This window comes from Acanthopagrus latus, chromosome 21, assembly GCF_904848185.1.
Source record: "Acanthopagrus latus isolate v.2019 chromosome 21, fAcaLat1.1, whole genome shotgun sequence".
In the NCBI taxonomy this organism is placed as follows: domain Eukaryota; kingdom Metazoa; phylum Chordata; class Actinopteri; order Spariformes; family Sparidae; genus Acanthopagrus; species Acanthopagrus latus.
In genome coordinates, this window is record NC_051059.1 from 4,816,475 (window position 1) to 4,840,142 (window position 23,668).

Sequence of the window (23,668 nt, forward strand, 5' to 3'; positions counted from 1 at the left end):
CGGTGCAGAAGAGGCTGTCTCTGCAGTAACATTCCTTCATTTGCCACATTGCGGCGGTGTGAGACAAATCAGCTAAATGGTATTTGTTTGTATAATTTTTCTGTTTGTTATGTATTTCTGTTTCCAATAGAGTCTATATCCACTCCTCCATTTCATCAGACAAATCTGAGTGATTCTTTAGGTCACTTTGTAGTTGATGAGACAAGCTAAGCATGCATTTTTAGAGCCATGCAAAAGACGGTAAGACTGAGACACAACACAGTGTAGATGCTGATTGATAAAACAGCATCCTCCTCGTGGTCTGAACCTCTCCTAAAGATACTGATTTGGCTGTTTGACCTGTTGAACTTTGTTATTGCTAATAGTATGTGCTAATGTTGTGCAGTATTTCCTCTAGAACGAGAGGTCTGCTGTGGGGGCTATGTACCAGTTTAGTCAGCCATAGAGTGTCTGTAAGTTTGGGTTGCGGCAAAACAGTTAGACCCACTGAAAGGCTTTGTATTGTGTTTGCTGCAACAGAAGAGGAATGTAGAAGATGCAATGTTAATGTTACTATGAGTTCTGAAGCTTTCTTCACAGCAGAGTTGGTCCAAACTGTGAGATGCTACTTACCAGCTACAAGCTAGGCTAAAGTAAACCAAAGTAAACCAAATAAGCCTAAAACCTGTGTCAAAATTACTTCTCGGAACCAAGGACCTGGAAAGTTAAGTGGAAAGCTAGAGCAACAAACACATACTGACGAAGTGAATCCCAGTATTGTTAAGTAATTGTGTTTTTCCTGGTATTGTGAGCCAACCCTGTGTTTCTTTCAGTATATTCTGTTCTGTCGTCATATCTCCAGGATTGTTAGTTAACGTTTTGTCTCCGCCAATAATGTTTGCTAATTTTATATCTTCAGCACTGTAGCTTGTCTCTGCCAGCTGTTTTGGCAAAGGTTTTCTTTTTTCGGTATGGCTAATTTATGTTTTGAAAAGTATTGAAAGTATTGTTAGATAATCTTATGGTTCCAGTATTGTTAATCTTATTTCAAGTCTCTGACAAACATTGTTAGCTAATGTTGATCCTCTGCCAGGGTTATTAACTTGTCATGTATTGTCAAGTTAGATTGTGTTTAGTCGCTGACAGCATTGTTAGCTATTGTTTTGTCCCTGTCAGCATGGTTGACAGGGACATGTTAAGTCTCCGCCAGCACTGTCAGTTAATCTCATGCCTTCAGCATTGTTAGATTGAGTTAAGTCTCTGAAAGTATTTTTAGCTAATGTTATCTTTCCAGTACTGTTAGCTTGTGTTATGCCTCTGAAAGTATTGTTAGCTAATGTTACCTCTCCAATATTGTTAGCTTGTGTTAAGTCTCTGACAACATTGTTAGTTAATGTTGCCCTCAGCATTGACAGCTCATGTTTTGTCTCCGCAAGTATTGTTTGCTAATGTAACAGTATCTGATAGGTAATATTAGCAATAAGAAAAGAAAGATGTACTGGCAGTTTACGAATATCCACACTCACACTGAAATTAGACAGGAAGCAGTACCAAACAACTGAGACCAGCCATGTAAAAATGTAGGCCAACACCCCTGCATTCCCAAAAATTTAAGCTAACACTTCCATACAACTGTAAAGACCCATGCAGTATGTGGGTGTACTAGTAAAGACCCTGTCAATGTGGGATTAAGGGGCATCTATTAGCAGAAATAAATATTCATAATTATGTTTTCATAATCACTCAAAACTAATAATTGTTGTGTTTTGGTTGACTCACAGTGAATCTTTTATTCAGAGGTAGTGGGTCCTCTTCCATGGAGTCCTCCACATTGTTTCTCCACAGAAGAGGGGTATTCAGTTGGTTGCAATCTGCAACCTCACAGCTAGATGCCACTAAATCAAACACTTTGGACCTTCAAAGTAACCTTTTGTTGGTACTGTTTATTGGGGCAGTGTTCATTGACTAGGAAGGAATGACTAGGAATGACATCCATCTACCTTCTTAATTGTCTTTTTGATGATCGCTTCAAGGTTAAACATTTGAGGAATACGCCTATGCTTACACATGTGCTGTCTGAGTAAATACCACACCATCAAAACTCTAAATTAAATGCCAAATTCACTCTGGGCAAGCCACATGAATAAACCACCACAAAGCATTTTCAGAAATCACCAGGATAGACAGACAATGGAGACAAATGAATGACCAAATACAATAACAGATAGATCAATGGATGGAGGGATGGGTGGATGGATGGAAAGCCAAAGGAGAGAATGAGCAATATTTACACCATAAAACATAGGCTTTAGTAAGCCATACTGCTAATAATGGCATATAAGCAATCAGAAATTGATTATGAGTAACACGTACTTCAATTGTCATATAGTCAGAACTGATTTGTTTTTTTAATATTTTGTTTTTAATTTCCAGCTCACGGAGGATGTTGTTCAGATTTTATGCAATAACCTATTCAAATGCAAATTGATTTTGAGAGCCAATACTTGATCTCCAACACGAATCTGTATGATGCCAAATTCAAAGTGATCCCTGTTTGATAAAGCAATAAATGGGTGACCATACATATGTGAAATGTCATGCTGCCATTAACATTAACATCTGCGTCTGATACCGGTGTCGTATATAGAGAAGATGGAAAGATTCAGTGAATGAGACAAAGGTAAGATAGATAGACAGAATGAATATATGTATAAATAAATAGTTGGATTACTTTGTCATTCTTTGCTCGGCTTGATTTTGATTCCACACAAGGAATTCGGGGTCGTACCTATCAAGGGGGGACAGGCAGAGAGAAACAAGAGAGAGGTATTTGTTGGCTGTCTGGCAACAAATTATTCAAAAACCGTCATAAGAGTGATGATTGATAAATAGAAATCAATACGTAGCCACTAGACTCGTCTTTCTCTCTCAACATTTGGTTATCAGGCAATGGTGGAGAAGGTGGGCAGGGTGAAGGACATGCACTTAGAGCGGGTGGTGGGGAGATGGTGGATATGTTGGCTAAAGAGAGGGTCCGAGGATAAAGCAATCTGGGTACCGCCTTGTTCTGTGCATATTCATGCACCGAAGTCGGTGTTCAGGTCATGGTTGCTGCAATTCTGGTCAAAACTGCAGAGCCAAATTATCAGAGGACTTTAAGACAGCAGGCCCCAAATCAGCAAGCATTTACTGTGAGTTTCAAACTACCAGGGGTTTCCTGTGTTTAAAGACCTTGTACCTCATTAAAAGTAGGTTATTTACCATGGTGTATATTTATATGTGTATGCTCTGTATATCAACAGTGCTATTTTCTTATCTGTGTCACCCTGTTTTCACAGGGTAGGCCTGTTAGTCAACTTGGCTGTTAAATGATAACACAGATGACTGAATCCTTCATGTGTAACTTATTACAATTTTTTTGTGTGATTTATCTCAGAGAAACAGGACTTGTACCAGAGGAGCTGAACGGTGAGTAAATGACAAGCTAAGCTGCTAAGCCTGTTATGTGTAGGTTAATTTTAAACACGAGAATATCCACATATACTGTATATTTTTAGCAACTAGTTTGTTTTTCCCCCCTGCAATTGTTACTCAGCTGAGGCTGCTCTGTAATTTAAAAAAAAAATAAAGATGCTGTAGATCAGCCTATATATAATAAATCAGTCTAATGATGATTATTTCTTTTGAATCCCTCATATTTCAGTTTTCTTGATGTGTTGCTAATTTACAATACCATTCCTTCATAGATTACACATTGCTTATGCCTATGTAGGAGTAATATAATGTGAATGATTGTGGTGTTAGCACTTAACATCTATGTTGACCAGTTAGCCAGGTAAAAAAAAAAAGAAAAAAAAAGGCGTGTTAAAAGAATAAGGTTGGTGATAGTCCTTATTTTTCACTTTGTCACCAAGTATCACGAAAAGACCAAAACCAACAATGAACTGATTCTACTGATCACTGGTGAATCCTATTAAGTGTTTCCTGTCTAATTTCTCTGCACATGATTTACATTATATAATTGTATTCTTCTGTGTCATAAACTTCTATTGCTCTCCAGGAAACACAAAACAAAACAAAACAAAATAACACTTAAATGAGCCTCACAGTTACACTGGGTGACGTGTGCTTTCATTACGATGAACTTAGTCGCTGTAGTTTTCTGCATTCCCAGATTTGCTGTCCTGTTGTTGTAAACACCCAATTACAGCACAAAATTCAGATGAAGCCACACCATTAAATGCACTATTTTCTCCTGTTTGAGTAATGTTTACTCAAAACTACAGTAGCCAGCTGTTTTAGGATATCACTAGAAATGCCAGATTTTAATTTTGTAATCGATATCAATAAATACCTACTTCTGATGATACTACTAACCAATCATTTTTTATTTTTGTAGTTTTCAAAGACCCTGTAGTTTGTGCGTACCTGAGGGTAATAAGAGCCAAGATGTCTGCCCATACTGGGGATGACATGATTCGCTGTCTAGTCTACACTCCGTGGGTCTACCTGGGTATAGCAGGTTATTGTCATGAGCGCGATAACACTGTGCTGCCATCGTTCTTCTTCTGTCTCTCAGTGTTTATCGGTAGATCACAAATCTGCCTCCATGAAAGCAAATGTGGCTTTGTGTTGTACTGTTCATATCTATCAATATTTATTGTATGACACTAAAAACCAAAACTATTTATTCAGACCTTGGCAGCTGAATGTTTGAAGCGCATGCCACCCATTGCAAGTTCAATTCCAGCTGGCAACCTTTGTTGCATGTCATACCTGTATTTATCCAGTTTTGCTGTCAGCATCTTGACCTGTTATTATTCAATGAATAAATAAAGCATGAAAAAAGAACATTCCTGAAATCTTGTATGGCCAGGCCAATATTTGTATTTTCTTATTTTTTAGACTTCATCAGGAACAGTTAAGTTTATGGCTAAGTACTGAACACATGGTAGGGAAGCTGGAAAGTGTTGAGAGATGGACTAACCCATTGTTGGTTTTGGTCTCTTTATAGGATTTGTTGACACAAATATTAAATAATTTATATTGACATGCTTTTTCAAGCAGATCCAGCTGCAAGCTTGCAAACAATAAAACTTGCAATGGCAGGATAAGAACATTCCTGTGATCTTGGGGGGACCCTCCCTTTAATGCGATGTGGACAACAAACTACTCCAGTAGCACTGTCTCATTTGGACAGTGCTAACGCTGACGTTGACTGCACATGTTGTGAAGGTAAAGCAAAATGCCATGCATCACAAGTCAGTCCTTCACATGTAGCAGTGCAGATATGTGGATGCTGGAAGCTACACAACAATGACGCCGGAGCTTAAGGTTGAACAAACAGACGATGTGAGTGCAATGTGCAAAGAGAAATAAACACTTGGACAATGGGTGGAGGAAAGAGCAAGGGCAACAACAAAAACAACAGGAGTCACCTATTCTAAGAACACTGAAAGACACTCTCGCGTTGACCGAATGTTTCCATATCAGCACAAAGTGACTCACTCAATAGAAATGTTACATTTAAGCAAAAATATATATCTCCTGCTCACACCTGAGCTGAAATGTCACAAGGATAGACACTTCAGCTTTAATTAGGCTGCTGCTCCTATCTGTGACAGCGTGCTTGTGCAGTCATTAGTCAAAAGCAGAGGCTGAGAATTAAAAGAAAAACCCAAGACACAATTGGAATAGTATTTCAAACTTGATTGTAGCTAGGACAAAAGAATGATGAAAACAGCAATTACGCTACCTCTGTAAGTGTCTCTCTCTTTCTCTCTTCTCGTCTGTCTGTCACTGCCTCTCTCTCCCCCTCATCTTCACACAGCCACGCTTGTACACAGAGCTCTCTCAGTCTAAAAGCAGACTTCATGCACTTTGTGGATTAACTATCTCTAACTATTGCACAGGTTGTCACTGAAGGAGAGCCCCTTCATTCCTAACAGCGCCATTGAACTTTAAAAATTGACCAAAAGGTGTGCAGGCATTCATACAGCACTGTGAACAAGCCCAACACCAGGCAAACTGGAGAGGACAGTGAAAGATGTGGCATGATGTGTGCCTCATACTAAAGCCCAGATTCAGCCAGCCTTTTATAGCACCAGACCGTCAAATCCTGACATTCAATTATCTGTTGAGGTGCTACCAACTGTTGTGTGTCGCTGTGTCACACCTCTGACTTCGACACTCTTTTGTGGATTGCAATTAAACTCTTTTTCACTGTTAAAGCTTAATATTTCCAGGTTTTTGATATTATTTACTTGCATAATTATGATTAATTTGGTGAATCTGGCCCTCAGTAAGTTCAGTGAACGTGGAAAGGGAGCAGGATAAAGGGCTTCATCAGCAATCCAGAGCTGATTATAAGTAAAAATGACTTATTTTCCTCACCTTGGGTCCTTCTGGATACTGTCCACTGATGGTGACCGGCCCAGAGCCGCCTCAGGGGGGAGGGCAGGGCCTGATTTGCTGTAAGGCGACTCGGTGGACGGGCAGAACTGAAGAGTGCGGTATGGGTTTGCGTAGTCAACCGCCCCACCTCCTGTGGCGAAGCTGCCTCTCTGAAAAGTGGCTGTGGCTGACTGGCTTCCCGTTCGCTGCAAGGGGATTGGGTCGACACCGGGGGAAGGCGGGGCTAAAGCAGGAAGAGGAGCGTAGGGACAGAGCAGATAGTTGAGGACCTCTTGGTACAACTGGTTCACCACTGGGTTTGGTGTAGCCATGGAGGGGCAGGGAGTGGCAAACCAAACACGAGTGCCACCACAAGGATGCACGTACACACAATGAGAAAAAAGCACCAGTGGAACAGCACAGCACAGAAGAAAAAAAGCAGAAAGGGAAGAAGCAAAAAAAAGTTATGGAATAAAACACAAATTCAGAAATTATAATGGAAAACTGCAGTGAAGATTTACAACTCAATGGGGGGGGGGGAAATTACTTTTCATTCAAAAAATATAATCACAAAATACCTGACAGTAGCAGGTAAAAATCAAAGAGTCATGCAAAATAAAGGAAAAAAAAACTTAACAGGTCATACATAAACACCTTTAGACACCTGTCAAAAGTCTATTCATGGTGACATTTAAAAAGTACAGCCCAATTTCCCTGTACCAGACTCATGTTGCAAGGAGGGCATAAGGGCATAATTGAGTTATGCACCCCTTGACCTTGAAATCAATTACGTTTAAATAGCTATATAACATTAATAACAACACATGTTAATTCCACTAAATGTTTCTATGCTTTACAAAGTATGTTCACATTCATCTTTAGACCTCCATCATGTACACGGTAAACAACATACCACCCATGACAGCTTCATTGCATTTTGCCCAGAACCTGATTGTGTAACACCATCCTGGTCCCAAGTTTACACTTAAAGGTCAGGAGTCAGGGATTTTATAGCACCAAGTGTTGCAGTTACAGATAGTTGCAACCAACTAAATACCTCCCTAGCAGTGCCTGGTAAGAACCTGAAAAGTGCGAGATGCCCTCTCTTGAGCCAGTGTTTAGTTTAGTTCTTCTGGGCCACTATACAAATTGGTGGTGCAATGTGGTGTACCCTACTCCCGCTGTAGCTAAGCCTCATTCTGAAGAAATGAAAACACACTTTTCTTAATTCAGATGATTATACACTACTGAAAACATTCAAATGAATATTATATTCCATTTCTATCAATAGATCTCTCTACACACTGGGCTCTTAATCTCTTGAGCACAATTCAAATATGTGCCTCATAGTTAGGCATTTTTGAAAATCATTTTGTCAAGAGCTAGGTGAGGAGATTTATAACCGTCTCACAGCTGTCTGTTAAATAAGCTATAGCTAGCTGAGGGCTAACTGGGCTTAGCTTAGCATAGCTTAGCACAAAGACTGGAAACAAGGAAACGGCTATTCCATCGCCACACTGGAGTCTCCGCTGGATGTCTTCTCGTCGAACTGTCAGCGAAAACATGAATAAGCATATTTCCCAAGATGTTGAAGTATTCTTTTGAAGCTGCTTTAATTCTTTATTTTGCTTTAGTGGTGCCAAGTACCAAACATATTTACAGTTAATCAAATTACTGCAAGCCAATTGCCACACAGTGAGGGTTTGGGGCCCAAGGGCGGTTGCACACTTGTTAATCCTTTCTCGCCCTGAAGACATTTGGACACGATAATGCCTTCACCACAGCCCAGTAAACCCCCTTTGTCAGCCCCAAACAGAGAGAGGAATTGTCTTCCTGTTGGACCACAGTTCAGAAACTATGTGAGCCTGATAGTCCACATGGTTACACCGGCTCGCTCTGAGCGAGGTGAGCTGGGTCAGTCTGTGTGTGTGTATAACTGTGTGTGTGCTACTACATAACTGCAGGGATCTTGACAAGGCCCGGGGAAATTCACCTGTGATGTGAAGTCGGGTGTAAAGTGTTTGCTTGTTTCCAACTCTGTTTGTAATCTTGAAACTATTTGAGCTGACCTTGAAATGCAGTTAGGCTTCAACAGTTGCTGTGCTGCCCAAAAAAAAACTAAAAAAATATGCTGATCTCAAGTCAATGTTAAAAAAAATAGGTTTTAACAGTAAGAGTGGCAGTGTTGTGACTTACATTCACAGACACAAAGGTGGAGATGATGAGGGAGTTATTTTGTTGGCTCAAGGTCACGACAATGTGTGTAGAACAAAAATGACGTCAAGTCTTTGAATTATTAGAGTGAATCTTTTTTGGAACAAAACACTGTAGAATAAAGTATAAGCTTGCTTTTTGCATTTCCCTCTCTATACTTTCCTCTATACAGCTACACTCATTGTTCAGGCGACCAAACTGCCAGCACAGCGTTGACAACATTTTAGGACACGGTTGGTTTGTTTTGATTTCAAAGCACCCAGGCTAACGCCCATGGGATTAATTGAGATTAATTTTCAGCCTTGAAACTAATTAGTTAACAGACTGTGACTGAGAGACAAATTGCCATTGAGACCCCAATTGGATTTGCCTACCTGATCTGGTAAATAGCGCTACACGATCAGATGGGACGAGGAAATCTCTTATGTACAGTGGCCTTTAATATTAAAAACACCTATCTGCTAAGTTGGACCATGTCGTGTCTCTTTCTGTTCTACCTCTTAGGATGCTGCACAGTATTTGTTTGATCCCTCACTTTATTCAGTGTTTCATGTGATGTCATCTTGTACTCACTGCTTTTTAAATTTAGATGGTTCAGCGGGTGATTTACAGCATGCTGCAGCTATTCATAATTTTGGACTATTTGAAACACATCTCTGAGCTTCACTCTAATCTACTCAAAGCATTAATACAGGTTTATGTGAGTTTCCTTCCTTTCCCCTCCTGTTCTTCTTACTTAATAAGGAAGCTTTAAAGGGTTTACAAAACATGACTAGTTATTATTAATGATTAATAAGTAATTTACTGTTGCTATGCAGATCAGTCATAAGCAATGAAGAGCAACCTTTGAGTTGCCAGATAAGAAAATGCTTATGGCTGGGCCTCTTAAGGGGGCACTGTGATTTACCACTGCAATTCCACAAATGTAGAAAGCTTGTTAAAGAAGCAATAATGGTTTAAGTCTGAAGCAGCACAGACTAAATGCCCATTTCTTTCAACCTCTATGCCTCAGTTTGTAAAACAGGGTTTCCAAGCTCAAGCTGAGATAACCTCATCAGCCTTTATTGATAAAATCCTCACATTCACCTCAGAATTCTCTACCCAAAACCTCCTGCTTACAATGTATTTAAATCCCAAACTTAAACTCTAGCCCAGAATCTATTAGATGTTTGCTTTCCACTCAGTTCTCTCTACTCCTCTCCCCCCTGCTGATACAGACTTATTGACTATATCCCTCTGTACATCTTAAATAAATAACTCTCTATCCCATGTCCTCATTTTACTCTGCCACCATTTCCCCATTTCAGCTTACCTTGTCCTCTAAGGTTGGGTTTGGTGTAGACTCTGTCTTCATAGATGGGGTCGATGTGGTGTTCAGGAGACTGCAGAGGTCGGAGCTCAGAGCCTAGGTGACTGTGCTGGCTGCTGTAGGACCCTCTGGAGCCTGAGAACACAGGGAATGTGGAGGTTAGATTTACTGACAGATGAAAAGCTAGATGAATGGGTGGACGGATATATGGATGGATCCCTGAGAATGTAATCGTAATCACTTACAGTGATAAACAGTTACATTACATTACAATTACATTACTAAGGAATGATCAAATGTAGGCTAAGTAAATTCATATTGTCTTTTGAATTGCTCCGTAAAACACATTAACAGAAAGGCTTATGTGTCATGATCATTTTACATGCCATAAACACCATAACCAGATTAACCTCATTTGGAGCCACATGATAAAATATTCTGTTGGGCCCCTGTTACCTCCAAGTTCCCATAAAGTACAATGCACACAATTTACTATGGATTAAGGGCTTAACAGAAAGCTGTGTATCATGAATTATCAGTAATATCTGCTGCTGCAAAACATCGATTCTGTTGGCTTCTGATCGGAGCACATTTTATGTTCATTTCCAAATAATCTCTTAATATTTATTTACATTCCTACTATAGATGGCTGCTTCACTACTTCTACCAAGGAGGTTATGTTTTCACCTGTGTCCGTTTACGTGTTGGTTTGTCAGCAGGAAAACACAAAAACTACTTAACAGATTTCTATAAAACTAGGATGAAGGATGGCTCTCGCCCCATAATAGACTCCATTAACTTCTGGGGCAGATCTGGATAAAAGGACGTATCCAGGAATTTTTCCTCATTTTGTTTCAGATTGTGCGTTTTTTTTACCCTGTCATTGTCAGTAATTTCTAAGGAATAATGGTATATTCAGGTGGCTTGTGTCCGTAAGTGAATGAGCAGGGGGGACAACCGTGCACTGACAGAGGTATGCATTTGACTGTGTGCCATTCTAGTTATTATATTTTGCCAACAGACCCAGTAACCAACTAGTGCTCTTATGCTGGAATGCTACCTGGCTCAATGGTTTCTGTTCATTGGTAAGTTTGTGGTAATATGGTGAAAAAAACCCTCTGTTTCATTTAAGGAAATGCACCGAGTGATTACAATATAAACTGAAAAAATAAATGTCACTAGATTTTGACATGGGGCCACTGTGATGTTTAATAATATAGGACTAGACTGGCATTGTACTTAAGTAGTGCAAATTGGCAATTACTCAAATTATCAACTGATTTTCATTTTGCTTAAACCATGTTTACCTTCCCATGAGAGTCTGGCAGGATATCTTTTGCATGGTGATAAGCACCATATTAAAAATGTGTTATTGGCATGAAAAGTGTGACAATGTTTGGCTTGTGATAATCCGTAACAACATTTGTGATCAAAACCAGACAAGAGTTGCCCATTAGTTTTAAAATGATGAGCTTCACATTTAGTTCCACCAAATTAAAAAATAAATGTCATAATGACAAACGCACCTTTTAAAAAGCCACAAACAAAGTCAAACTCTGGCACTTTAAACTGTGTCAGGGGCTTAAGAAAAAACAATAAATCTCATTCATGTTCTTGTTCTGAAATTCATGAATATATTAGCAATCTAATACATTTTAGATAAAACCTCGAGCCAATTTAATCAAATATTGGTAATATGTGTTTTCCTTCCAATCCTTGTGCTCATGCACATGAATACCAATTAGACAAAGCCGGAATGAAAAGTTGGTTTCTGTGACCTTAACTATCAAGAACTAACATAATGGAGCTGCCTCAGAAATGCCATATTAGGCCCTGAAGAAACCCTATGATTTATAATCTTACAACCAAATCTTATTAAAAAATGGAATGTAGGACTTTAAACTCAACAGAAATTGAGGTTATCCTAAGAGCTGTTGAAAGAAGAAAGCCATAAATGTAAATGTAAAGTAAATGATTAATAATTAAATGATACAGTATCTGCACTAATGTAATGTTATTCTATGTCAGGTGCATGTCAGTTGTGCTACTGTATAATTTGTATACGAACAAAACAACCAAAAACAATACAAAAACAAATGTATTCAAAAAATAAAACTCAATAACTAAAAAGGATTATGTACATATATTTCAGATAGTTCACAATTCACAAGCATGGATATACAACGCAATGGCAACTCACACATCCACACATAAAGAGATAATAATAAATGTTTCTTGACCTCTACCTGCCAGGCTACCAGGCCTTTGCAGGGTTGCGTTGGCATATAGCTCATGGGAAATCTTGTAGTCTGGTCCGATGTGATGCAGCATACGCTTGGTGGGCGAAAGTGTGGCATAGCTGCCCACCACCGAGCTCAGCTGGTGGATGGGTGACGAGGTGTGGTTTCCCCCTGGGGAGGCCGCCATGGGGAGAGGGGAGGAGGAGCCACCACCTGATGCTACCATGTTGATGGGCGACGAGGTGCTGCAGGGGAAGGAAATTAAACAGCTTAGTTGGTCTTAAATGTATGTATGTATTTTCTACTGTTGCACCATTTCATCAGCTAGATGTATTATAGTCATGTGCATCATTTTGTTCACATTACCCTGAAAATGGAGTCTGATTTAAAATGTTTGGTATCTTTGGAAATTTCCCCATGAGGATTTAAAATAAAGTTCTCTGGGTTTGAACAACATTTGGGTACACAGCACGAGTTTGACATGACTGACCCACCAGCAGCCCACTACTATATTTGGGCTTTAACACTGTTTTCTTCAATGTACAGTGAATACTGTGCTTCAGGAGCTTCTTCAAAGATTTATTGGTCATACACTATGTTTTAAATCCCACATTCAGTCCGTATAACTCTGTACAGCATTACCTGTTGTGCCTTTATTCGTCTATTGGCAAAAATTCCAAATCAACATCCCAAAGTTTGTGGGTCCAATGCATTCAGGAGCCCATTCACCAAGATTAAACATTCTGCAAGCTACTGATCCATTTGGGCTACGTATCATAATGACATTTCAACAAAATATGACCAATCTTTCAAGACAAGACTTTTATAACACTAATCAAGGATTTTTGTGCCTAAACCTAACTGGAGTGCAAGCACAGCACTGTCACAAGATAACATTGAAAATTTAACCTGAAGAAGCATATAGTTGCAACATAAAAAATGTTAAATTTCATATCAGTGGATATACAGAAACTGCTGTATTTATACTGGCAACTGGGTTGGCATTCAGCCAAAATCCCAGGCATAATATAACTGGTATTCTGTGTCCTTTTGCTGGTTTTATACTAGATCCAGGTAAACATTTGCAATACCTATTGTATTATCTATTGTAAAGCACTACTTGTTTTATATCAAGGCAGGATGAGGCAGGATAAATTACATTATAAAACTACTTAAGCATGAGCAGTGGAGTCTGACGGGACTAATACAAGCAGGGGGTTTTTGCTAGAATGTGTTTTTCAAAGCAAGAAGTCTCAGCACCAGGTGAAGTAATTGGTGAATCAATGATATCGATCAACATAACCTTTCAGACCCCATACAGATATATTCTTTGGTGCTCCGGGACCAGTAAAAGTCTCACATAATGTGCTCCTTACAATGAGCCCTTACTAAATTTACTGGTCAGACTAAAGTGGAACCAACCTGTAGGACTTGGCGAGTCGGCTGGGTGACTGTTTGGGCGATGACACCCTCTGTAGCGTGGCATAACTGGGCATGTCAGAGGAGGCCGATCCCAGTCGCTGCAGCTTGGTGGGGGATCCCACCGCCTGGAGAGGGGAGCTCACACGCTGTAATAGAAGAGTTGTACTTCATTAAAGGGGAATGTCACTCACTTTAAATATTCATCTACTCTTCTTATTCATATCATTATTTTCAGAGAGATGAACATCTCCCCTCGGGGCTGAAAAACCAGAGAGCGGAGACTCTAATCTGTGATAACATCGCAATGAAGAGCTTGGAGTTATCAGACCAAACATGAAGGGATGACTCTGAACTTTTATAACCAAATGAACTTGAAATACGACTGTGAGCAATGGGCCGCCAAATGAACCTCCCTAAGAATTCTAAACATGCATTATCATTTAATTCCAATTGGGGAAATAAGTTGCAGAAATATTTGCCAGGTCTTGCAGATACATAGCTAAAGGTACAATTTTCAACACTCTATTAATTTAGATGAGCAGGGTCAAAGCATGCTGAAGTGAAGATGCTGCCAATTTTGATACAATAGAACAGTGTCAGTAAATCAGTTCCAATGAATTCAAAGACATGATCAAGATGCTGTTCTTAAAATCTTAAACTCTGAGCCCAGAAATCATCGTATTGCAGCAACATAAATAATAAAAGAGTAAATCATGAGCTAAGAGGCCAGACTTTTATACAAGTTTGCTGCATAGTGGGTGCATTGCTGACCAACCCTGAAAGAAAAACTGCTTGCAGAACTGATAAACCCATTGTACTAATTGCAAGAAATATGCAGGATAAGCTCTTTATTCAATTGCAACCAAGGCGGCAGCAATTTATGCTAGATGAAGACTCTGCACAGTTTGGCTACCACAGTAGAGCACACTGGGGTACTATGTGTGTGAAGCACACATAGTACCCCATCTGCCACAAATTGAACCAATACTTTGATGGTGAAACAGTTCACCCAAAAGAATTGAGTTGTGTAATCGTCTGCAAGTCAACACTAATATGCATGAGGGTGAGTTCATTATTTTAGGTCATTGTACAATTATCTGGCAGGATTTTAGCAGCATGTCACAGATGTATCTGTCATCAAAGTGCAAACGTCTTTACTTATATCTTTTTCAGCAGGTCATGTCAATTGTTTTGAAGAAAGTTCATCCCCTGGGTCCTTGTAAAATTTCCTTGTCAAGGTTTCTTGACATAGGAACCACTTGCGATGCTAGTTGATAAACTACGGGTTGCCTTTTTTTTTCTCTGCCTCTGATTGGCTTGTTCTCCTTACCTTGGTTGGTTGGGTTGCTTATACATGATGACTGAGATTAGTTAGGGTTTTGGCAGCAATACCAGAGAGATTAGGGTCCATGCCTTCACCATCTTGGGGAAAAATGTATTGGCTATTGAAGCTGGCAAGCTAACATCAAACGTCAAGCAGCCCCAGAGTATGCTAAAGCTAATCAGTCAGAGCACAGGCCGATTACTGAAGTAAATGAATGGACGCAAGCTAGATTTCTGGTTGACAGTTAGTCCCTAACTCAGTCCCATACAAGACAAAACATTCATTGTTTACTCAGAAGATGTTATTTTTGTTACAATAATCATCTAAAAAAGCATTAATCACCAAAATTGAATTTGATCGAATTCAACAAGAAAATCCACTGATCATTGCAATTCTACTTAAATGAATTGGATTGATTCTGCATCAGAAATGTTGACATAACCCATTACAAAGGTTTAAAAACATGTAAAAAAAAACTGACTTTAATCAAGAGTTGGGTCTATGTCAAAGTTGTAGTACACTAATTCCATTGCTCGTATGTAGCTCCCGGTGTCTGCAGGAAGTAACGTTTTGAGCAATATAGTGGTGAACCGGCATACAAAGCACAGAAATGAATTGCAGAGAAGTGGTTTATTTTGTTTTGATGCATGTTTTGATGCTTATTTTGCCAAGACTCTTTTTTGCCATTGAGCACCTATGTACTGAAGTGAATCCAAGCTGACTAAAGCTGCCAGCCTCTGCAAAGCAGCAGAGTACAAACCTTACAGAGCCACCTTTCAAGCCTACAGGGGTGAGTATATGAGAAAACAGATTTTCAGTGAAGTATTCCCTCCATGTATAAGGAATGGCTCAATCAATAAAATAGGCTTTTAGTAACTGTAAAACTCATCGGTTCCACCAAGTAATACAGGATTATACTGTACTGTAGCTATGACAAGGATTCAACCTACTGTATAACTATAGCATCAAATTAACCTCTCTGGGGATTTGTACCTGTGCAGGCAAAGTGGCACAGGAGTAATACATGGGTGGTCCAGCAGGTGTAGGTCCACCGTCACTGGGCATGTGGAAGGCGCTGCCATGGGCCTGCTGGGAAAATGAGTCTCTCTGGGACTGGGAGGGAGAGTCTGTTCCTGCTAACTGGGCAGCTGCACGGCTGGATGTCACCTGGAGGGATCACAGTGTGGAGAAAGATGAGAGAGGAGAGGTAAGCAAGAGGTCAGGAAGCAAATGAGGGGAAGAAGAGGATGCATTGAAATGACAGAAGATGAGGGAAGGGAGGACGACAAACAGGAGAGTGAACAGAGCAAGGTACGTAGACAAAGGCGTGAGAAAGAGTGAATAATGAGATGAAGGGTAAAGAAGCAGAGGGGTGGAGAAAGACTAAAATGAGCAAGGGAAGTGGAAGAAGATAAAATGGATATAAAAAAAAAACACAAAGCACTGTATTGTACCTGATTGTAGATGTGAACAGCCCCTCCAGCCTGCCCGCTGCGGCCCATGACCGACTCCCCAAGTGCCAGCCCTTGGTTACTATGGTAACCAGCTGCTGCATAGGCATCCTGGTTGTTGAGCTGCAAAGCGCTTTGTGACAAAAGTCCTTGTCCTGGTGGAGAAAGAGACAAAAAAGAGAACAAGTGAGTATGTGAAACATCTATAGTGGTGATCATTCAGCCTGTGCAGTCAAACTACATGTTGACTCGCCGCAAGGGTTGTTTCTTTGATGTAAATTCAATCAATTCTGTGGGAAAAGACAGATTTGGAGATGTAAAGAGCGGTTAAGTCGTGCTTTGAAATGAATGTTTTGATCCCTGTCAAGGCCACCTGAAGAATTGGTTTCACTTCTGTCACGCTGCTTTTACGTAACTGTTTTCAGATGACTTTTACTTCTGTTAACAGCACATCTTCGTATAAAGATTCATTCTGTTCGTGGCCTTGAAGGCGTTGTGTAACCCCGTTTGTGTCCAACATGTTATACCACGTATTTCTTTTATGGGAAAAGAATGAATGGTAATAAAAGAAATACAACTGTGGCAGTCTGCAATAGACCTTGAAATAAAGAGAAGACGAGAGAAGGGAAGGGAAGCTGAAATTGAATAAAAGAGAATTTCTTGTCCTTTTCACGGACACCCATTTGCTTTTTACCCACTATGTTATTCCAGTACCTCCCTACTGTTTTTCTCTCATGCTCTGTGACCCTTAAGTCTCACTCTGTTCCTGACCTCCATTTAAAACATACCCTTTCTGTCTTTCTCTTACTCTCTGTCTCCATCACCTGTCTCTGCTCCATATTTCTCTGTATAATTCAGCAGAAGGAGCAGCGAGTGACATAAAAGTGTTTCTTTCACGATTGTTAACTTACTCACTGGAAGTCTTTAAGTGACTAAATATGTGTGCGTTTCATACGAATAAGGGAAACTTAAAATAATGTATATTGTGACTTTATACATGATCAGAGTTAGTGGGTATCAATGTCAATGTCATACTTGTTAAATAGGAAGCTACAGCCAGGGGCTGATTAGCTTAGCTTAGCATAAAGAGAGGAAGGTGTATCCCCAACTACAATAATCATAACCTCCCAAATTTTTACCAGATTTTCACAGGGTTACAAACGGCAGAGATTTAGTTATGATACAGGGCGCTGTCACAAAAATTGTTTAAAAAAAAAAAAAAAAAAAAAATCTTTCTTGTGAAAAGTGACCCCCCACGATCTGGTAACAATACTGCGCCAGTTACTGCAACCATAAATTGCACAAAATATGGTCATAGTAGCTCGCTCTCCGTTGATTCCGATTGACTCTGATGCTAGCCTACAGCAAGGAGCATAGACATAATATACGTAGACGCCTCATAGTGTGCTGGAACGTAATCCCGCGTCGGCGCCGTCTTGGTTGGGTCTCCTCACTAAAGTTAGAGAGTTAGAATACCTACAGTTTTAAAGTTAGAGACTTAGAATACCTACAGTTTTAAAGTTAGAGACTTAGAATACCTACAGTTTTAAAGTTAGAGACTTAGAATACATACAGTTTTAAAGTTATAGAGTTAGAATACCTACAGTTCTAAACTAAGAGTGTTAGCATACATACAGTTTCAGTAAAACTATGTATTCTAACTCTCTAACTTTAAAACTGTTTTACAGATAGAGAGTTAGAATACATACAATTTTGTGGCATATTTGTCAGATGTTTGTTGACAACACAATAAATATATATATTTGAGAAAATGTTTTATGTTGGATTATTCTTTAAGGTATTTCCTTTAGTTTTGGGACTGGTTGGAGCTTTTACCTCTTGTAAAGATATTTAATGGACTGTGGTGGAAGTTGAAAGTGAACAAAGGTATTATGTCACATAAAGTGTATTATTGCCACCTTCCACCTAATACCATTGTTTTGTATTGCTGGGTGAATAAACAAGAACTTGTATGCAGGTAGGTTAAGGACTAATACAGTATAATGCAATTATTGTAATTATCATTACTTTTGAGAACATTTTTTAAAACATTAGATTTGAACATGCTGACAGTGCAAGGGTGCATCTAGACAGAGAAAAACACGACACCCTTTGAAGCGAGTGATTAGAGCACAGCGGGATGAGCCACAGCTCACCATTTCTGCTCGCCCGTCCACATGCTCCAAACAAATGGTTGGAGAGAGGGAGGCAGAGAAACAGAGAGAGAGAGAGAGAGAGAGAGAGAGAGAGAGAGAGAGAGAGAGAGAGAGAGAGAGAGAGAGAGAATCGCATAATCTGATATCTTTCAGCTGTAAAAAGGCAGTTATCTGATTATGAGAAATCTGATAAACAAACTTAGATGTTTGCCTGAGAATTAGTTTATTCATTGCATGTGTACATGTTCATTTGATTTCAATCATTTTGTTTTAAATCTAGACATGTGCAGGTGGACTCAGCCAGGGCCAGCCAAGAAAAGTTTTCGGCCTGCCTGGTGGAGAGATAGAGAGACTAAAGCCTCAAATTGTGGTAAAAGATGCTGTATAAAATACAGGCTACATCTTTCATTCCCACTGGAATTATTCTCTAAAATTTTACTGTTTGTTGCCCCCCCCCCAAACTATGAAATGGGATTTTCGCCCCTAACCCTAACCCTTTCAGGGTCACTGACTGACATGTTTCTTTAATCCAGATGTATACAGAAACATAAAAATAAAAAGTAAGTTTTGTGCTGGAGCCATAGTGGCAACCATTGGCCACTCGGTAGGCTTACGTATTTCCAAAAATTTAAATGATGAAATTCAAACCACCCAATTATCAATTATTTAATTAAATTATTTAATTAATTATAGAATGTTCAAGGTTTATGTGCCTCTCTTTGATAAGGGCTGCTATCGATCCCTTTGGACAACAAGATGAAGTATTCAGAATTCTTGACAATAGAACCTGATCTGATTGGTCAACTTGCTTTTCTACATTGTTGCAGACCTTCATGAAAGTGCTGACTTTTGAGAGAACAGAGAGCCTGATGGGAATGCAACTGTGTCTCAAAATTCAGATTTGACTTAACTCTGCTCCGACAGAACAGAACCTTCTTCCCAAAAAGAAAGGGGGTAGTGGTTTGCAGTCAGTTGAGAGACAGGAACAGACAGCAGATGGTACAAATGTGTTCCACTCAATGAACTGTTTAAGAGATGGGAAAGACATACACTACAGCACTGGTCCCTGGTCGGGTTCTAACTGGAAACATTTCAGTTCATGGTTGGTTTCATAATGTGTTGTCATAATGCTCTGATGAAAATAAAGTCTACTTTAGTCAAATACTGACACTTTGGGATTTTAGGTTGGGTCACCAGGCATCCCAAAGCATCAGTATTTGATGAGTTGGTGATGCAATTCAGAAATCAAGTTTCTTATAAATTGGATCTTTAACGGCTGTATGATGAGTTTCTTGAAAGCCAAATATATTGTGTAGTCTGATGCTGGCATTCAAGATCTGGTAAAACTACAGTATGCTGATCTCATTCATCCTTCAACATACAGCTGCGGTCAAAAGCTTACATACACCCTGGTAGTCTTCACCTTTAACAATTTCTATAGCTCTCATTTTTGAAAAACATCTGTGAGGTTTGCTACAAATCTGAATTTATTATGGGTCTTCTGAAAATGTGAACAAATCTGCTGGATCAAAAATATACATGCAGTAGCTTTGGTGATCATAGAAAGTTGCGTGAATCAAATTTTCTTTGTAGCATGGCCTCTTAACAGCTTATTAACAGTAATTTTTCTGGGCCCATTTTAATAGACTCAACCACAAACACTACAGTGGGAAAGTATAAAGACATCTAAAAAAGAATATTAAGAACTTAATGACAGTTTTTTCATTACATACATTACATTTTTCATTAAGAAGTATGTGCTCCACTCAGTGTATGTAAACTTTTGACCATGAGTGTACCTTTAAACTACATAGAGATATAAAGAGGTTACTCACCTCACTTTGGGTACATGATAAATAGATAAAAAGCCTCCAAAAACCCAACTATTCGTCTTGAGATAGATACATTTATCTTTTTTTTTTCTCATTTGTAAAACCTTAGCAATGACTGAGCTTAGTGCCTGGCTCATTACACATCTTCTACACTTTGTAATGTCATCTGTCAACTGTAGTAAAAATTGAAAAGGTGAGAATCACTCATACACTGCTGTGTAACACTTTCCAGTGGAGCTGTCTGTGCCGCTCTTACTTTTCCACTTCCGTATTCAGGCTTTAATCCAAATTCTGCCCAAGATCAGTCGGCCGGACTCCAGCTGGCCAGTCTTACAGTGAGCCACGGTAGAGCTAGCAGCTGGTCAGCCATCAAATCAGACAGTCAATAGCCACTTTTCAGTCCATAAATCAGTAACATCAAATGGACTCTTGTCTGATTAAACATTGTGAATGGCTGAGAGTTAACTTGTGAAAGTGCAAATTAGGTTCTCATGGTGCACAAGTATGTGGTGAAACTGCAAATGTTAGCTTCTCACTTAACAAAACTGTACAATCATTTACGGATGACATTGTGAAACAGTGGATTCACAGCAGTGGTTGGCTATGATGTCACACACTTACTGCCAAAGCCTAATGCCATAAATATCCTCATTTCTTAATTGACACACAGCCTCCTTGTTCATGCTTCCAAAGCATTTTCAGTGTTGTGATTTGCACAATGATCATTTAATTTCAGGCGTAAGCATGCAATTACACATAGACTGCGTCAAACAACACTGAGAGGCTATATTTAGATGACAGCACACACACATTAAACATGAAAGGCTGTTCACATTTGGTATTGCGGTCCATCCTTAATGATCTCATCACAAGCGGACAGTTTTAAGCCTGTCAATTCATAACTGACACAAAAACATGCATCTCAGTTACACAACGAAAGAAATATCTTCATGTAAGCCATTGCTGAATTAACAAGTGTGCCCAAATAGTTAAAATTGTGTTGAAGACAGCATTTAACAAAGCTGGATTTCTCCATGGACAAAAAAGATGGGGCCTTTATTAGTTACTGTTCTAATTTGACATGTTTACTGTTAATAAAATGTTGTCTCTCAAATATTTAGCACTACAGACACAGAAGCAGACAGGCTGGAACAGGCGATGACGTATGACTTTTTACATGGACAAAAAACGAAAGTCAGAGAGTAAGTATTTTATTTAGCAATGGAGGAAACCTCAGGAAGAGCAACAGAGTTGGATCCCTCTCCTGGGATTGAAAGACATGTAATATTGCATGTAAAATACCGGTACCAGGGTGACAAAAATCATGATAAATTCATGATAATGTCAGATCAACTCAAGTGTTTACAGTATTTTTTACATTATTGTTGGTAAAAAGTCAAATTTAAAGTTTAGGTTTACAGTGCACATGTCTGTGGGCGGTTTTTTTTTTTTTTTTGGCTCTAGCAGAATGTCTAGTAGGGAAAGTGCAATTGAAGAAACGTAACCCTAACCCTTTAGCTAAAAGAATATAAATAAATAATTTTGTTGAAAGACTTTTGATTAAGGGGCGGCTGTAGCTCAGCGGGTAGAGCAGGTCGACTAGTGATCGGAAGGTCACTGGTTCAAATCCCAGCTCCGGGCAGGGCTGAGCTGCATGTCGAAGTGTCCTTGAGCAAGATACTGAACCCCACATTGCTCATCAGTGAGGGCCCTGCGATGAACTGGCGACTTATCCAGGGAGTACCCTGCCCTCGCCCTGAGACAAGGCTGGGATTGGCTCCAGCAGCAACACCCCGCAACCCCATGGAAAGGGATAAGCGGTTCGGACAATGACATGACATGACATGACATGACTTTTGATTATTGATGTTATCAAACTTTTATATGTGTTAATAGTCCAATTCCAATAGTTAAGGAAATGATCAGTGATCCTAGTGAGGACATTTTTGTCTTAAGATGAAGTGGGAATGTTGTTATAATGTTTTAATGTTGAAATATTTTAATGAAAAGTTACTGCAAAACATTTATAGATTTTTTTCAAAGCATGTTTTCCAACTATAATAATACTGTTCAAGCAATGTTTTCACTGAGCATTTTAAGGAGGTTATCACAAAACATTTTTAGAATGTTTTTAGTGAACGTTACCCTTGAACATTCTGGGAACGAAACGAAAACTTCCCGCTGAGAACGTTTTCAAGAACATTAGGTCATAACGTTCAAGCAATGTTGTCACTGAACATTTTAAGGAGGTTATCACAAAACATTTTTAGAATGTTTTTAGAGAAGGTTATCCTCGAACATTCTGGGAACTTAATGAAAACTTCCCACTGAAAACATTACAAGAACATTCTTGGTAACATTCTCAGAAGAAGAACAATAAATTGCTAGCTGGGTCACACAGTTTGTAAGGGAGTCTGGTGCTATTGAAGTAACTAGTTGAATAGCCAGTTAAAATGAACATTTGCTGCTAACACTGGCAGGTTCAGAGAGATTACAGCGAACAACTCAATGGAAAACAGACAGTGTTTAAACCATTGGGCATGTCATTCTTCTTGTTGATTTGCAGAGGATGTCAACAGAGTATGTGGTTCTTCACATGCTGGCCTGGGACACCTGGTCTCATGTATCTCAGGCCACCTCTGAATGAGGTCTGATGTATCGTCTTGTGGGCGTTCACACTTGTACCTGTACAAGCTGTCTGCTTGTGATTTTGTTTGGGACACATGTTGTTGCCAAATGGGAACAGGGCTACTGTAAAAGCAGCATTTAGAGAATGTTTTATTGACCTTGAACTGTATTTGCCCAGCAGGCCCATGAAGTTTAGAATAAACTTATTGGAATTATTGAAGGAGGAGGATAGAAGGGTCAGAGCAGAGCCAAAACTCTCCCGTCCCTCTTATTAAAAACCAGTAACAATTTTTGATGTGCTCTTGATTAATTCACTTTCAGTGATGACAGCAATGATTCGCCTCATCAAAGACTTTAATTACATAAATAAAACTCATTTTAACCCAAAATGTTAAATAAAAAACAATGTCCCCCTGCGGCATTCTGTTGCAGTGAATGCACAGTGTGCTCCTGCCACTTTTTACAACCACTACATCTGTTTGTCTCTCTGGTAAACAAGTCACTGCACTGGAAAATAACTTTAATGCATTATATCAGCTCCAAGTTGGCCTATAAATTCCTAGCGCTCAGTGCTTGCACTCTCTGAGGAGTTGTTGAGCCGCACTCTATCAACAGAGGCTGTCCCTTTAATCTCCACTGATGTCACTTTTTTGCCGGCAGTCCAAGAATCAAACCGAGAACAGCACAAGACGGGAGGAGAAGCTGTTTGTTTGTGATAAA

General features: G+C 39.4%; 1 protein-coding gene across 11 annotated transcripts in view; it reads right to left on the reverse strand.

The window, feature by feature from the left end:
- Window positions 1-23,668, reverse strand: part of ctnnd2b (catenin (cadherin-associated protein), delta 2b) — a 190,282-nt gene that overhangs the window by 69,719 nt on the left and 96,895 nt on the right. For 4 of the 11 annotated variants that reach the window (XM_037084522.1, XM_037084519.1, XM_037084520.1 and 1 more), the window contains 7 exons: window positions 16,336-16,487; window positions 15,875-16,048; window positions 13,558-13,703; window positions 12,136-12,380; window positions 9,899-10,030; window positions 6,373-6,685; window positions 2,711-2,767 (listed from right to left, as the gene is read on the reverse strand). In XM_037084522.1, coding sequence (XP_036940417.1) covers window positions 2,711-2,767; window positions 6,373-6,685; window positions 9,899-10,030; window positions 12,136-12,380; window positions 13,558-13,703; window positions 15,875-16,048; window positions 16,336-16,487 — 1,219 coding nt within the window. The remainder of the gene's footprint in view (window positions 1-2,710; window positions 2,768-6,372; window positions 6,686-9,898; window positions 10,031-12,135; window positions 12,381-13,557; window positions 13,704-15,874; window positions 16,049-16,335; window positions 16,488-23,668) is intronic. The other 7 variants (XM_037084529.1, XM_037084527.1, XM_037084524.1 and 4 more) reach the window with 5 other exon arrangements.